The 15,743-nt window shown below is 41.6% G+C and overlaps 1 protein-coding gene across 2 annotated transcripts in view; it reads right to left on the bottom strand.

Annotated features, from left to right (window-relative positions):
• LIX1L (limb and CNS expressed 1 like) overlaps positions 1-15,743 on the bottom strand; it is a 19,733-nt gene extending 3,990 nt beyond the window's left edge. The window contains exons 1-3 of one of the 2 annotated variants that reach the window (XM_073808562.1): positions 15,359-15,743; positions 6,514-6,677; positions 3,879-4,019 (exon numbers count right to left, since the gene is read on the bottom strand). In XM_073808562.1, the coding sequence (XP_073664663.1) occupies positions 3,879-4,019; positions 6,514-6,677; positions 15,359-15,650 (597 nt within the window). In that variant the 5' untranslated portion in view covers positions 15,651-15,743. The remainder of the gene's footprint in view (positions 1-3,878; positions 4,020-6,513; positions 6,678-15,358) is intronic. The other variant, XM_019919813.3, reaches the window with a different exon arrangement.

Genomic DNA, 15,743 nt, shown 5'->3' with positions numbered 1-15,743 from the left:
AGCACGGCAAATTCTGGGTAGCAGTTTGGCCTCCTGGACATTTGCTTCATGTGTCTTCTACTGGCGACATGACCCCGCAGGGGTAGAACTAAGATACATTGTCCTACCTGCAAGCCTAGTGTGTACAAAAAAACAATACAGTATAGAAGTTAAGAGCATGGACTAGAGCTCCTACTAGTCTTGCGGCCTTGGTGAAGTTATTTAACCTCTCTGTTCCTCAGCTACCTTAACTGTAAAATGAGAACAATCATAGATCTACCTTACAGGATTGTTTTAAGAATTAAAGAGTTTTTAAATTTAAACTTAAAAAGAGATAAATGCAGTCTAACAATTCCAATCATACAATTTGGGTGCATTATTGTACTGGACCTGGTGTCCAGTTACACAATCCAAATCCATTCAGGTACTGGCTCTGGTTTGTGCTATTTGGTGGTGGTTTCATGTTACTGGAGATAATTCCAGATCCTAGGTCTTGCAGGGACTCCCAAAATAAGGGCATCTCCTGGTTTACTAGTGACCCTTTTGTCAACCTGATCTAGAAGAATAAGGCCAGGAGACTAGTGGGAACACAGGGATCCAACTTTCTCCTCCTGCTTCCTGAGAGGTTTCCTGCTCTTTCTAGCCAGTTCCACACACACCCCCACCTCCCAAGATAAGAACTTTATTCTGCTCTCTTTGAGCAAGGGGACTGGATAGGGGTCAGGAGCCAATCAAGTTATATCCAAATTCAGTTTATTGTGGGATGCTTTATCATGAGGTTGTACTGTACATGTATCACACCTAAAATAATGCCAGGCACTTAGTAAGTATACCATAAGTGCTAGTTTATTATTATTATTTGCTTTCACTGTGCTAGAATTAACAAGAAGTCAGAACTACTCAAAATCAACCACTTGTTTTGTGGCTCATGAGAAACAATCATGCCACATGTAGTTAATCTTTCTGGTGAAGCAAAGATCACAAAATTTGTATTTAGAAGTGAAAATCTAGAGGCAGGAAGGAAAATGGTGGTAATTTTCACCATGAGGATTTAGGGCTTTAAAGCAAGCAATAGTTTTCATTTTTATCTTTAATAGTACAATGCGATACCTTATTCAGTACCTCCAAACTTTTCCATGATATGGCCCAAAGAAAATAATGACCCTATCTGTACAGCCAACTGGGATATACAGAGAAGACTGCTGGCAGAGCGGCTGCCAGCAGAGGCTGTGGGGCAGAGGAGTCCATCTGCCCTAGGCCTTGTTCAATTCCCCTGAGAGTTGAGGGGATCAATATCATGGCACATCTGTAACCTATTTGGAGTACACCAGTGTGGAATGACCCACCATTGGCAAGTTCCACCACATATGACACTTCTACACCTAACAAGGTGATATATGAGCTCCATTTATTCAATAAACATTTAATCACAGAATACTTGATTAATGGTAGGAACATTAGAATATAATTGGAAAGGAATTAGAGTTAATTTTAATTTAACCTACTTATTTTACAAATGAGGAAACTCAGACCCACAGAGGCTAGGTGATTTGTCAAAAGACATAATATAGTATCAGATTCAGGACTTTGAAGGACAAAAGCTAAAAGCAAAGAATGTGGACATCACTCTTTGCCCATGGCTAAGACCAAATGAAAATTGTTATTCTGGAGTATGGGAATTCCATTGGGATATTAATGAGAAATCCATTAAGTTCTCAATTTGGGGGGTTAATCAAAAAAGAATACTGGCATGAGAAGAATAATAGTTTACATTTCTTAAACACTTTGTAGCAGACACTGCTGGTGACCTATCCAATATCTATTTCCTTCTTCCTTACTAAAGAACCTTAATCTTATTCTAGTGCCTATACATCTCCCAATTGCCTCAGAGAAGAGTGATTTTATCCTAACTCCAGTGGGTAAATCCTAATCCCTTTTGCCTGTGACTGGTTTTAAGGTGGGAATTCTGGGCATTGGGTGGTAGAGGGGAGTTCTGCTGGAGAGCTTCTGGGAAAAGATTCCTTACTACTAAAGAGACACGAGAAAAGATGGTCTCTTTCTGTCTCTGAGTTTAGTTTTGTCTGTATTTAACAACTGGAACTCTGTAGCTGTCTTGTACCCTGAGGGGAGTCAGCCCAAGGGCAAAGCCAATATCTAGAGGATGGCTGAGCTGAGAGATGGAAAGAATTTGGGCCAGTAGATGATGACATTCTCTTTTTTTCCCCAGGTTAAATGTCTGCTTTATTCAGATCCAGTGACCAGAGGCCCAGGCAGCCAATTTTGCGGGAGATTTTGCACCTGAGTGTCTCCCTGCCAGACCCTCCCAAGAGTGTGCTCCTACAGATGGGACATCAGAACTCGTCCTTTATGTCACAATGGGACTGGTCTTCAGGCTTGAAGTCCAGGTTGGGGCTGCCATCCTAGATGATGACATTCTTGATCCATCGAATTATCTAGCCCTGAAATCTGCCCTACTTCTAGACTTCTTATCATGTTAGATAATACATTTCCTTCCTTTATTTATTAAGTCAACTTGAAGTGAGATTTTCTATTACTTGCATCTAAAGGCACCTAAACAGATAACATGTACTAAGTGCTGGAACATATTCTCTTTTATCCAATAATCCTATGTGATAGGTATAATTGTTATCCTATTCTACAGATGAGGAAACCAAGACAGATTAAATATCTTGTTCAAAGTCACATAACAAGTAGAACCATAATTTCAAAACGATGAATTCAGAGCCCATGCTCATAACCACTGCTTTCTATAATCCAATCTAATGTTTCATTTTATAATACACTAGGTGACTTAAGAGTGAAAAATGTGCTTTCTTAATTTTAACTGATTTGATTAATATAAAAATGTTTTTATTCCTTGCAGATACTGCTGACTGGGGCAAAAAGTAATAGGAGAAAAACAGACGGGTCCTAGGCTACAGAGGGATTATGATTCAGAGTGTTCAATACTAAACTACAAAACAGATAACTGAAGGAGTTAGTATATGTAATTACATCATAAATGCAAAGAAAACATAAACAGAAAATTGATCTGACTTTATCTCCCTATCAATGATCTTGTGCAGAGGGAGGAAGAAGGCAGTGCTAATTTCTAAGATGTACCTCTAAGCTAGAAAAGTCTGTAAGTTGACTTGGGTTCTAGTCTTGGCTCTACCATTTACAAGCTATATTATTTTAGGCAAAACTTCACTTCTGTGTTTTTAGTTTCCTCATCTGTAAAATAGGGGTAATAATAGTACTCATACCTCATAGGATTGTTGTGAAGATCAAATGAGATAAAATACATATAAATCCCCTCAAAGAGTCCCTGGCACAAAATAAATACTCAGTTAGGATTAGCTATGGTTATCATCATTATCATTATCATTTAAAGAACAGATGTTCTTTTTAAAGGGAGTAAATAAATTACACTCCCCATTCCTAGACAGGTAAAAAGACAAGACCTTGTATTATAAAGTGTTCTTCATTAATATGATGAAGTAATGGAGGCAGGAAACAAAGTGACAATAAAAACAATCATAAAAAAAAGAACAGTGAAGGAAGAAGGGACTAAGGTCTTAAACCAAAATTGGGAAAAGTGAAATTCAAGCTCAATTTTTATTTTGTAATACCTCTAAACTTCCATAAATCTTGAAGTAAAGGTTTCTAGATACCAAAGAGACAAAATAACAAAAACAAAAACACACATAGAATTAGAGACTGAGACATGTGGAGCATATAATACAAAAGACTGACAGAAAATAAACAGAAAGAACAGAAATGCAGACAGGAAAGAAAACCAAGAATTCATGCTCTGTTTCCCGGGAATATACAAGATTTCCCAATCAGCCAATTCTCCCATCCCCCACTCTCCTCCCTTCCAACTCCAAGTAACTTACATTGAAAGATGCCAGGGCCTCAGAGACACTCTTCTCAATGAACTCATCAGTGATTCTTCGGGAAGGATGTTCATTAAACACAGAGTTCATTAGTGCAATCTTTGCAGCACTCCGCCGGGCTTCAGCTTTTGTGGGGCAAAACTAGGCAGGGAGACAGGGAAAATATGTGCGCATGTGTATCTGAGAGAGGAAGGAAAAGTGGGAGGGAAACACTTGGGATAGAAGACACTTGGATACTCTTTGGCGAAATCAGTTTGTTCAACACACCCTCCAAAGTTTTTATTGTAAAATGGTTGGGGCATTTGGAAACATAAATTTGATTCAACATCCTGAAGTCATTAAGGAACTGGAGACAGCTGTAGCTCATACCAAATTGAATGCAGGATGAAGAAGACTGCTGAGGTCAGCATATAATCACTGGATATGAAAAATACCCCTGTTTAAACTGTCAAGAGAATTAATTACCCAAAAGCCAGATTCTGGCCAGTCTATTAGAAATCTGTATCTTGTTCTCTTATTCTGCAGACAGGCAAGAATTTTTTCATCCCTCTAGATAACCTAAGATTAGAACAAAGCTATGTCTAAGCTGCTTCTGCAGAGGAGCCCTCTAGTCTCTATCAGAAGCACCCATTTGGGATTCTTGGACTTTTCTTTTAGCTATGTGCAGGCAGTTTCCCCAATAATGTAGTGGGCTACGGAGCTATCCCTGAACAGAGTCTAAGGTCTGAGGAAGGATTTTATAGTCTTCCCCCACCCGCTCCCAGTAGAAGCAAAGAGAAGAGAGGTGGCTAGGGAAAGGAAAGCTGACCCGAGGAAAACAAGAAAAAATTTTAAATTAATTCATGTTTTTACATTGTTTCCAACATATGTAGTATCATAGAACAAGCCTGATTTTCAAAAGTCTTAAATCACTCAACTTCAGATCCCTAGCCACCTTTATAATTCATCTTCACTGGCTGCCTCAAAGGCCTCTGTGCCCTCTGTCACTTGTGATTAGGATGAGAGAAAAGGAAGAAAGTGATGTTATAGTTTTAAAAAGTAGACCAGGTTATGTTTGCTACTTAACCATCCTTAATATCAGTAATTCCCAGTTTCCTTTAGCTGACAGGTCTCTCTGAAACAACATATGGAGTTTTGTGCATTAATCCTGTCTTCTTGCTTATTCAGTTTCTCTGTTTCCACTTCTCTCACTATTTATTAGCCTGCTACTCTTTCTACTATATAGTGCTCTTTCTGAAAAGTCATCTATGAAGAAAACCACCAGGAGAAATTTCACCTGCCAAAGTGGATATAAAAGATATAAGCTAAAAGGGGCCAAGATAGATAATTCTACTCTTTCAGGAAATAACAGAAATCAAATTACTCTGATGGTCCAGTTTGGGGCATCCCCATAAAATTATTAAATCTTTAATCAACAGTATGGTGAGGTGGGAAAAGGAAGGAAAGGTCTTATTTTCTAGTAGCAAAAGATAAACATTAGTCATCTTGGGCATATGTTTATTTCTCCGAAATGGCTGGGGTTATGAGAGAAAAATTTAGTCACCTGATTTGAAATGAAGCTTCCTTAGGTCTGTTTCCGTTTGAGGCAGGAACTGAGCTACAATGGCACTCATTCATGCAACAGATTTATTAAGTGTCTGTTCTCTGCTGGGCACTGAGTTTGATGGTAGAGATTTAAAACTGAACAAGAAAGAAGACAGACACTACCTCTGCCTCCGTGGAGCATAGTCCACTAGGAGAGAGAAACAGTCAATTATGATATGTTTTGATAAATGATATGATAGGGGAAGTTCAAGGCACTATGGAAGCACAGAGCAGAGGGTATAACTTTTTCTAAGGGTTATACAAACCATACAGAAAACAGAACAAAAGTGTCTAGTCTCTTCTCTAAATTCCTACTCAGGCTCTAAGTTGACATTTCAGGAGGCTACCTTCCTATCTGCAATGTGAAAAATCCATCTTTGATGATAATATTCACACTAGTCAAATTTCTCGTTACCCTGTAATAGCATCAGCGCTTTTCATCATCATATACTACAGGACTTTCATATAACTGTAGAATGTTAGTACCAGAAATACTGGTTAGAAATAATCTAATCTATCTCCTTCATATTATAGATGGGGAAACTGAGGCCCAGATTAATTACTCGACTTGCCCTGTTAGCAGTCAGGGGAACAAGAATTTGGATCTCCTAATGCTTAGATGAGTACTATTTCCACCATATATAGTCCCTCTCCTTTGATCTCTTAGAGTCCTCAAACATTGCTTTCCTTAGTGATAGTGATAAGAAAAAGTACCGGGGGCAATGAGTATTATTCTACGTCCTGAAAAAGAGATAGCAGGAAGTTGGAAAGCCAGATTAGAACGTGAGTTAGATGCTAGTAGTCTGCTTTTCTTTCAGCCTTCAAAAACCCAAACCCACTTTGAATTTGAGTATGGTTAAAAGAAAAGCATGCTACTGGGGTTTTTTCTGCTCAAATGAGCCTCAGATGCTTATCAGAATGATTTGCCCAGAATTGGTCCAAGTCCTCAAATATGTGACTTTGGATAGAGATTTAATGGCCAAAGTGATAGAGAAAGACATTAGTAGCACCTAAGCGTTTATCTTTGCTACTGCTGCCTCAGAACTCTTACCTGGAAACTCCCAAAGCAACTTCCCCCAGGCAGGGTGACATAGCAGACATAGGGAGGGCTGTTGGAGGGAACCATCTCATAAACCACGAGAGCCCCATTCTTCAAGTCAGCCCCACGGGACTGTTTCATCTGCCAGAATTCCTGAAGTGCCTCCACCACATTCACTGCAAAAAGAGAAGTAGTTAAGTTCAGCAGTAAGAACGCTTCCAAGCAGTGCTCTGCCTCAATACAGTATCTGTAACCTGTACTTACATTAAGAATCTAGCCCCCTTAGCTCCCTACCTATTATCATTTAAAAGCATTTTAATTAATAAGCCTATGCTGTGATTAAGTCCATTTGCATAGGAAGACCAGAGTATGCCTGCCCTCCTCCGCTACTTCCCTAGTTCACATTTGATTAGTCCTAGACACCAAAGGAGAATAGCATAAATATTGGAGGCCAGAGTTTCCAAGGTCAGCATACCATTATCTCTGACTGATGAAGTAGATTATTCCACAATTGGTCAGCTGGCCTAGAAGAGTAATAACCACCATGATCGTAAGTGCTAACATTTACTGAACACTTACTGTATGTCACATTTTCTCCAAGTGCTTTACCTATTTAATCACAACAATCTTATGAGGCAGGTACTTTTATTTTCCCCATTTTACAGATGAGGGAAATGAGACATAGGGAGGTTAAATAACTTGCCCAAGGATATAACAGCTAGAAAGCAGAAGAGCAAGAACTCAAACCCAGGCAGTCTTGGTTCCAGAGTCAATGTTCCAGAGTCAATTATATAATACTGTCACTCAAGGAAATATGGCCCTATTAGCCATTTTCAAGGCTGTGCTTCTGGTGAGCAAACCCATGAATAGATTTCCTTTTCCATTCTGGAATACTATGTGTATACTATATATATATGAGAGAGAGAGACAGAGAGACAGAGAGAGAGAGAGAAAGGGAGAGAAGAGAGAGAGAGAGAGAGAAAGAAAGAAAGAAAGAAAGAAAGAAAGAAAGAAAGAAAGAAAGGAAGGAAGGAAGGAAGGAAGGAAGGAAGGAAGGGAAAGAAAGAAAGAAAGGAAGGAAGGAAGGAAGGAAGGAAGGAAGGAAGGAAGGAAGAAAGGAAGAAAGGAAGGAAGGAAGAAAGAAAGAAAAAGAAAGAGAGAAAAAAAGAAAGAAAGAAAGAAAGAAAGGAAGGAAGGAGGGAAGGGAGGAAGGGAATGAATTCTGAGGCTTTCCCTAGGCATAAATGATCTTTGAAAGGACTGTATATTGGGAAACACTCCTCCACAGGTCTCCTGCACTACTTTCCATCTTGCTAGGTATGCCAAGATTTCAAGGCCCTGACTGCTCCTTACTTGGGCCCTTTCTCAGGATTTAATTTGCAGCAAGAAACCTTGAGGGATGAAGTAATATCTCCCTCTGGGACAAAGAACAAGCTTGCTTACTGTTTGCTATAAAATGGCAGGTTCCCCAAGCTCAGTGTTCCTCTCCTGTAATGCAACCCATGGCCTGTAAGCATCCACCTGAGCCCTTCACATCAGACTTGGGAGACAAGGGAAACCAATGCAAGCAAACAGGATGCTCATGCTACTTGCTGTTCTATGAGTAATAAAGTCCTTTGTCTCTGACCCAGAAGTCTCTTGACTTCTGCCAGCATCCATGAAACAGTAACCGGCTATGTTATTAGTTGTATATAGGGTAAAATCAAACTCCAGACTTGACACTGTATTCCAGAAATTCCAGAACAGTTCCCTTCATCCCTCAATACTTGGATTCAATTATTCCACAAATATGTATTGAGTACCTACTCTGTGCTAGACTGTGTGCTGGGTGCTAGGCTGTTACAATAGTGAGCAAAACCATACACATACACCATAAAATTTTTACAAATGAAAAATTGCAACAGTGATAAATGCTATAAAGGAGTGGTAAATGTAGGAGCATCTGACTAATTAAGAAGGTCAAAGAAAGCTACCCTGACAAGGTAATATTTAAGCTCAGATATAAGTATGAATTCCCTAGGCAAAAAGGTGAGAGAATAGTGCTCTGAGCAGAAGGAATAGCATGTACAATGGCTCTGCAGCAGCAGGAAATATGGTGAATAAAGGGACTAGTGTGGCCAGAAAAGAGAGAGTGAGGGGTAGTATAAATGCAAGGTGAGGTTGCACACACACACACACAAAAAAGCAGGGACCAGATCAGGTCAGACCTGGTGGGTCATGTTAGAATATTGGCTTTATCCTAGGAGCAATGGAAATCTCTTGAAGAGTTTTAAATGGAAGGAGGGATAAAATCAGTTTGTTTTTGGAAAGGATCTTTTTTTTTTAATTTTATTTATTTATTTATGGCTGTGTTGGGTCCTCGTTCCTGTGCGAGGGCTTTCTCCAGTTGCAGCAAGCAGGGGCCACTCTACACGCGCGGGTCTCTCACTATGGCAGCCTCTCTTGTTACGGAGCACAGGCTCCAGACGCGCAGGCTCAGTAATTGTGGCTCACGGGCCTAGTTGCTCCGTGGCATGGGGGATCTTCCCAGACCAGGGCTCAAACCCGTGTCCCCTGCATTGGCAGGCAGATTCTCAACCACTGCGCCACCAGGGAAGGCCTAGAAAGGATCTCTTTTGACTCTAAGGTTCCAAACATTTCAAATGGCTTTAACTAAAGCCTCGTAATAAAAATTCATCACACACATTCTCCAATATCTTCCAACATGACCACTCTCTACTCTTAGTTACAACAAGGACTCGTTAATTCTATTATATTACATTAGTTAAGATCTGACAAGGAGAAGACACCAAGATGGGACAGACAGGCAAGAGATTTACTGGGGAGGAAGCAGGAGAAGGGAGAGCCTTCAGACCATGTTCTAGGTCTGACACCTGTGGAAGGAGAAAGGGAAGGCAGGAAGTTTGGATATGTGAGTCTCAGACTGCAGCACCGTTCCAAGAAAGGCTTGGCCAGGCCAGTAGGAAGTCCTCAAGCCAAAGGAATCCCACATCTCACTAGGATGTGCCTGAGTTTGTACCCCTGCTGTGCTCAGTCATTGACTGGGAGCAGCCTGCAGGATGTGTGGCCTCAGTGCAAATGTGGTGATGAACTCAGAGGGAACAGCAGTTTAAGGCTGTCAGTCAATTATGCTCCCAGCAGCTGGAGATATTAAACACGTTTTCATGGCTGCCACACACACATTAAACAAAAATTTGAGCACTTAATAGGTGCATAGCTCTATTCTAGGCATTAGAGATGCAAAGATGAATAACATACATTCCCTGCCAGGAAGGTGTTCAAAAGCTAGTGGCCAATAATAACTTATCTTACCTGCTCTGCAACTGAAGCCAGCACTCCATGTACCAGCCAGGGTTTGAAAAGCAGCATAAGCTCTTTACTAATACTCTACGTTTAACTGACTTTTTAAAATATTCATTCTTCCATTAAAAGACAGCATGAAAAGAAAACTCTCTTTTTCCCACCCTTGGTTTTAGCAGAGGCTCTTCAGAGGTCACTGCTGCCCAGAAAGCTTAGCCACTCTTGTTCTTTTCATTGAGCTCTTTTCAGGCCCAGTTCCCTCTTTGAGACAATTTAGCACAATGTGCTGGGTGACAGCTCTCCTGACATGCAAACAACAGGGAGAATATTGAAATAAAGAGGAAGGGGAGGAGACTGCTATAATGGGGAAGGTCCTATTAAAAAGCATATGTCCATTCCATGTCCAGTTAAATCCCTTTTGGCACAGAGTACAGGACTATTTTTTAATGATTACTCAAAGCCAAATGAAACAGGGAGTCTTATTTCAGAAATGTGAGCATGAAATGAGAAACTGGGCAAAGTGATCAGGAAAAAAGCAATGAATTGTGATCTACGTTTGAAAATGCTCATAAGACTCATTCACTTCTAGAGCTGAAAGGGACTTTAGAGATTATCTAGTCCAAGTCAGGCTAAGAAATGACTTGGTTGAGGTCACATAGCTGTGGCAGAAGTGGGGCATGAAAGTAGAAATTCTGATGCCCATGTTTTTTCCAATTTGGGAATCTTAACCCAGGGCCCAAGGTCCAGTCCATGGCTGAACTTCGTGGGGGTTCACAAGTCCCCTAACACTCTAAGTAAAATTAAGCATGTGTGTGTGTCTGTGTGTGTGTGTGCGTATGAGTATTTGTGTGTGTGGGGGTGTAGGGAGGGTGCTCATAGTTTTGATCAGATTTTCAGTGAGGAATCATGGATATAATGGTTTACGTAAGGATGGTTAAAGGGACAGTGAGGTAGGAGGGTAGCAATTACTGAGACATACATATCTGACAGCTACAATTAATTTTTGGAAGTCACTGATGGATGCTGGGCTGAAAGGGACACGAAAGACCAAGATAGTGAGGAATATTTAAGTGCTTGTACCATAATGTTGAACAACAACAAGAAAGATAATACTTTTGTTTTTTCCTTAGGAGATAAAATATTAGATGAATGTCTAAGAGGCAAGACAGACAGATTGTATACCCACCAGAGTAAAAACATTAAAACAACACATGGGGACTTCCCTCGTGGTCTAGTGGTTAAGACTCCATGCTCCCAAGGCAGGGGGCCTGGGTTTGATCCCTGGTCAGGGAAGTAGATCCTGCATGCTGCAACTAAAAGCCTGCATGCTGCAATGAAGATCCCACTTGCTGTAACTAAGACCCAGCACAGCTAAATAAATAAACATTTTTTTAAAAATTAAAAAAAACACCACATGAAACTATAATAAAAATTTTATAAAAATAAATACAATCTTGTAGTGGGGCAGCATGGATAAATAGATAATAAACAGATAATGGAATTGAGAGGTGAGTGAGAAGGTTCTCTCTGATCATACAGGATGATGAGAATAGTCTGGCCTGGCTTAATTCACATTATTATGAAGATAGGGAAGCTGGTTAACAATACTTCATCTGACATTTCCTGTTTCAATTTGTAGAAGGTATCCCTGAATAGCCCACAGTGCATAGTCTCTGGAAGGGATGGAAGGGAAGGATTGAAAAGTGATGTGACTTTGGGAGAGGACTATGGTAAGCTGAATAATGCCCCCTGCCAAGATGTCCATGTCCTAATCCTTGGAACCTGTAAATGTTACCTTATGTGGCAATGATTTTGCAGACGTGATTAAGTTAGGGATCTGAGATGGGGAAATTATCATGGATTTTTGGTGGGCCCTAAATGTAATCACAGGTGTCCTTAGGGAAGGAGACTTGATGAAGCACAGAAGAGGAGAAGGCAGCATGAACATGGAGGCAGAAATTGGAATGATGCAGTCACAAGCCAAGGAATGCTGGCAGCCCCCAGAAGCTGGAAGAAGCAAGGAAGCAGATTCTCCCCTAGAGCCTCTGGAGGGAGCACAGACCTGCTGTGACACCTTGACTTTGGCCCGGTGATACTGATTTTGAACTTCTGGACTCCAGAACTGTGAGAGAATAAATTTCTGTTGTTTTAAGCCAACTTCGTGATAATTTGTTACAGCAGCCACAGGAAAGTAATACAGGGTCTAATCCAACATTCCAAAAATTAGAAACATTCAGATCAATCATTTTAACTACATACTCACAACAAAGAAGCTGTCTGTGATTCTGAGGGAAAGGAAAAACTGTAAACAGAAAATACCACACAAGATTCATTTGTTCAGTCTAGTGGAGTAGCTGGGCAGAATTTCCAATCATGTAACCATATTGTGATATAAAGGGACAGCAATAATTTTAAAATAGATAGGTTTGAAGAGGGCAACACAGAAGTTACAGAGCAAGGAAAGTGACTTGGTCATTCAGGCAGTCGTGCCAGCTTAGAGACTACCAGCTGTCAGCCGTTAGAAGAAGGGGTCTATATGCCACGCAGAAAAAGGGGCAAAGGAAACGGTAATGCTAACAATACCTATCAAATGCACAGTTATCAAAGCATATCCACATGTGTAATAATAGCAGCCACTCATTGAGTACTATGTGCTGTGTGCTTTACATTCATTATCTCATTTAATCCATGCAGAACTATTAAGATAGGTATTATAATAGCTATTGCACAAATGGCGAACAAGCTAAGGAACAAGCCACAGTGGCAGAACCAGGATTTAGAACCAAGGTTTGTTTGCCTCCAAAACCAACCCTCTTTCTGTTGTACTATCCTGTTTTATTGCACCATTAATCCTCACAGAGGCTCTATAAAGTGGACTGTGAGCTCCATGAAGATAGGGACTGAGTACCTGTCTTGTTCACCACTGGTGATGAATAAATATTCGTTAAATGAATGAATGGAACAGATGAGGCCTAGAGAGATAAAGTAATTTATCCAAGATCACACAGCCATTATTTGACAGGCCCAGGTTCTCTGATTCCAAATCCCATAGACTGATTAAGATCCTGTAGCATACTGAGCTAGGTGTGTATCTTGGGCAGGGACTGCGGGGAGAGATATAGGACAAACAAGTGAAATGACAGAAGAATTAAAAAAAATAAATGCTGAGATCCTACATGAGTCAGGTCTAAAGACTGTGCCTGGCAAAGGTAAATTTAGAGCAGTCAGGAAGAAGATGATGAAAGATCTGAATTGAAGATGATGCAGTAAAGCATTGCTGGATTGAGGACTGGTCTAGGCAATGACTAAAGTAAATTATATTCAGGGGAATAGAGCCAGCCCCCAAATACCATGCCATCAGTCACAAAGGTATGTGGACATATGCCAATGGCAGCTTTACCTATTAATTGAAGCAGAATAAGTGATTCCATGTGGTGAAGGACTTCTGAGCCAAATCAGCAGAGATTCCGCTTGCCTGAAGCTAAGCTATCTGCCAAACTTTCCCAAAGTACTGGCTGGACACCCAGACTGGAAATGAGAAACTCAAGAATAATGAGAAGGACTGTGGTGGGAGGTAGGGAGGTTGGAGGGGAGAATTGCGGGAGAGTCTGAATCCTGACTGATTGCTCTTGGTCAGTACAATCCCCTTGTTCCCTCATCCTTTCTAAGGAAATGAAAAAGGTTTTACAGGATGCTCAGTTTAGACAAGAGCCTCTCCAGGTAACCCAGAGAAGAAAACTGTCACTCCTCTACAATTTTAATAAACACCTATAAGTTTCTAAGAAGGTGGCTTCAGATTTAGGGCGCCCACTCCTGGCTACTCCTATGCCCAGAGGCAAAGACCTTCCCTTGGTCCCGACTTAAAAGAGACCTGAAGCAACAGGACAATAGCTAATGGCAATTCCATTACATTGCTCTATTAAGTCTAGGAATTAAACTAGAAAAACAATTATATTCCCTCATGATGAATTTCAGGATCATGTGCATTTGCATTCCCAGCACCTAGCAGAGTGACTGCCCCCGTGGTAGGAGTTCAAAATGCTGAAGAACAAAGGGAAACTGATGGGAAATGTATCATTGCGCATATAAAGCAAAATGGATCTAAAAATCTGTTTTCATAGGCACCATTGGTTTTACACTGTTAGGATTTAACAATGAGAGAAAATGATGTGTTCTTCCCAAAGAAATATGAACCAATAAATTTGAGAGAATATTTGTCATTTTTTAAAGTACCCATTATGTGTCAGGTGCAATATCTCATTTAGTCCACATCATAATTCTCGAGGAAACTGAAGCTCAGCGAGGTTAAGTTGCTTCCACAGAGACACAGCTGGCAAGTGACAGAGATTTAATCTGGGATTTAATCCAGACTAGTCTTACTCCAAAGTCTGTGTGTGTGCTCTTTTCACTGCACTTTCTCAGGGAGGAAAAAAAAAAAAAGTCATTACTATCTACAGAGAAAGCCCCACAACTTTTCTCTGTATTAATGTTAAACTAGAAAATTAAAGATAGTCACTTCCAGGTCAGGCAGGACCTAGCCAAGCAGAGAGAAGTGATGTCTCAGAAATTCCAGACCTGAATGCTGTATCCCACACCACTCACTATATATTTCTTGTTACACTATAAATCTGGAACTCAAACTCAGGAAATTCTGCACTGGTTAAACAAAAACAACAAAGAAAATTCTCACATCCCCCTTTTCAGAAACCCTGGAAATTAGACATCTTTAAGATGAAGATTTCTAATGGAAATAGGGTTTCTGCCTGGCTCATTTCCACTGAATTTAACATTGAGAGAGCCAAGGCCTGGGATTTATCCTCAGTTCCTGGGCAAGGGCCAGGAAAACAGAGCCAGCCAGACAGAGAGGCTGGAGTCGTGAGGCTCCATACTTAAAAAGACACCAAAGAGGTATTAAGTCACAGGAAGCTGGTGTGGGCTCAATGGTATGGGTCCAGATTTAAAGGCACAATTATAGCGAACTTGTGAAAGCACTGCCTAATTCCCCAGCAAATCTGAAGTTGCACTGGAAATCTCAGAGTGACATAAGTAAGAAAAGAATTTAAAAGTCAAGGTTAAGGAGATGGAGTAAATTAGCAGGGAGCCCAGGAATTGCTGAGATCACAGAAGAAAGATTGAGAGGATATGGATGAGAAATGTCTTGGATCTGAGATAAAGGATAGGATCCCACACAACGGGGACTAAAGGCAGAGAGATGTTAAGGCATTAAGCTACAGGAGGGATTCCATTTCTAAAGGAGAAAAGGTTGGATAGAAAAGAGGGTTATACCTGTAAAAAGGGGTCCCTGGAGAACATAGTAGTAACTCAATAAAGGGGAGGGGTGGGAGGCTTAAACGTGTGTATGAATGTGTGCGTCTGTGCGTGTGCGAGTCTGTGTGTGTGTGTGTGTGTGTGTGTGTGTGTGTAGCCCAGAAGGAAACTCCCCAAAAGGAAATGCATGTGAAGGCTCTGCGCCAGGAAAAGCGATCCAAAGGACTGTGGGAGCAAAGCTCCCTTACAGAGAGGGTGTCCCACAGGAGGCCAGACCCCGCAGACTCACCTCGGCCATAGCCCTGCGTGTGTTTGGCGAAGCTCCTCACCACGGCCTCCACGGCCTCCCGCAGCACTGCGGGGCTGCCGGCGGCGCCGGGGGGCAGCGGCAGCCCGGCGGCCCCAGACAGGAGCAGAGGCGGCGGGGGCGGTGCGGGGGGCGGCGGGGCCGGCGGGGGGCCCGCCTGGGGTGTGGCGGTGGCTGCAGCGGCCCCAGTCACTCCGGGCCGAAGCGCTCGCAGAGTGCCCCTCCCGCTGGTGCCCACTCCAGGCTGCAGCCGCTGCGCTCGCAACGTCTCCATCCCGGCCGCCAGTGGAGTAGCGGTCCAGAGCCTGCCAGCCTGGCGAGCTAACGGTCCCAGCCTCCCCCGCCAGCGAGCGCCCAGGGACTGAAG

Source organism: Tursiops truncatus, chromosome 1 (genome assembly GCF_011762595.2).
Source record: "Tursiops truncatus isolate mTurTru1 chromosome 1, mTurTru1.mat.Y, whole genome shotgun sequence".
NCBI lineage: Eukaryota > Metazoa > Chordata > Mammalia > Artiodactyla > Delphinidae > Tursiops > Tursiops truncatus.
The sequence above is the reverse complement of the archived record's forward strand: the minus strand, read 5'-3'. Positions and strand labels throughout refer to the sequence as shown.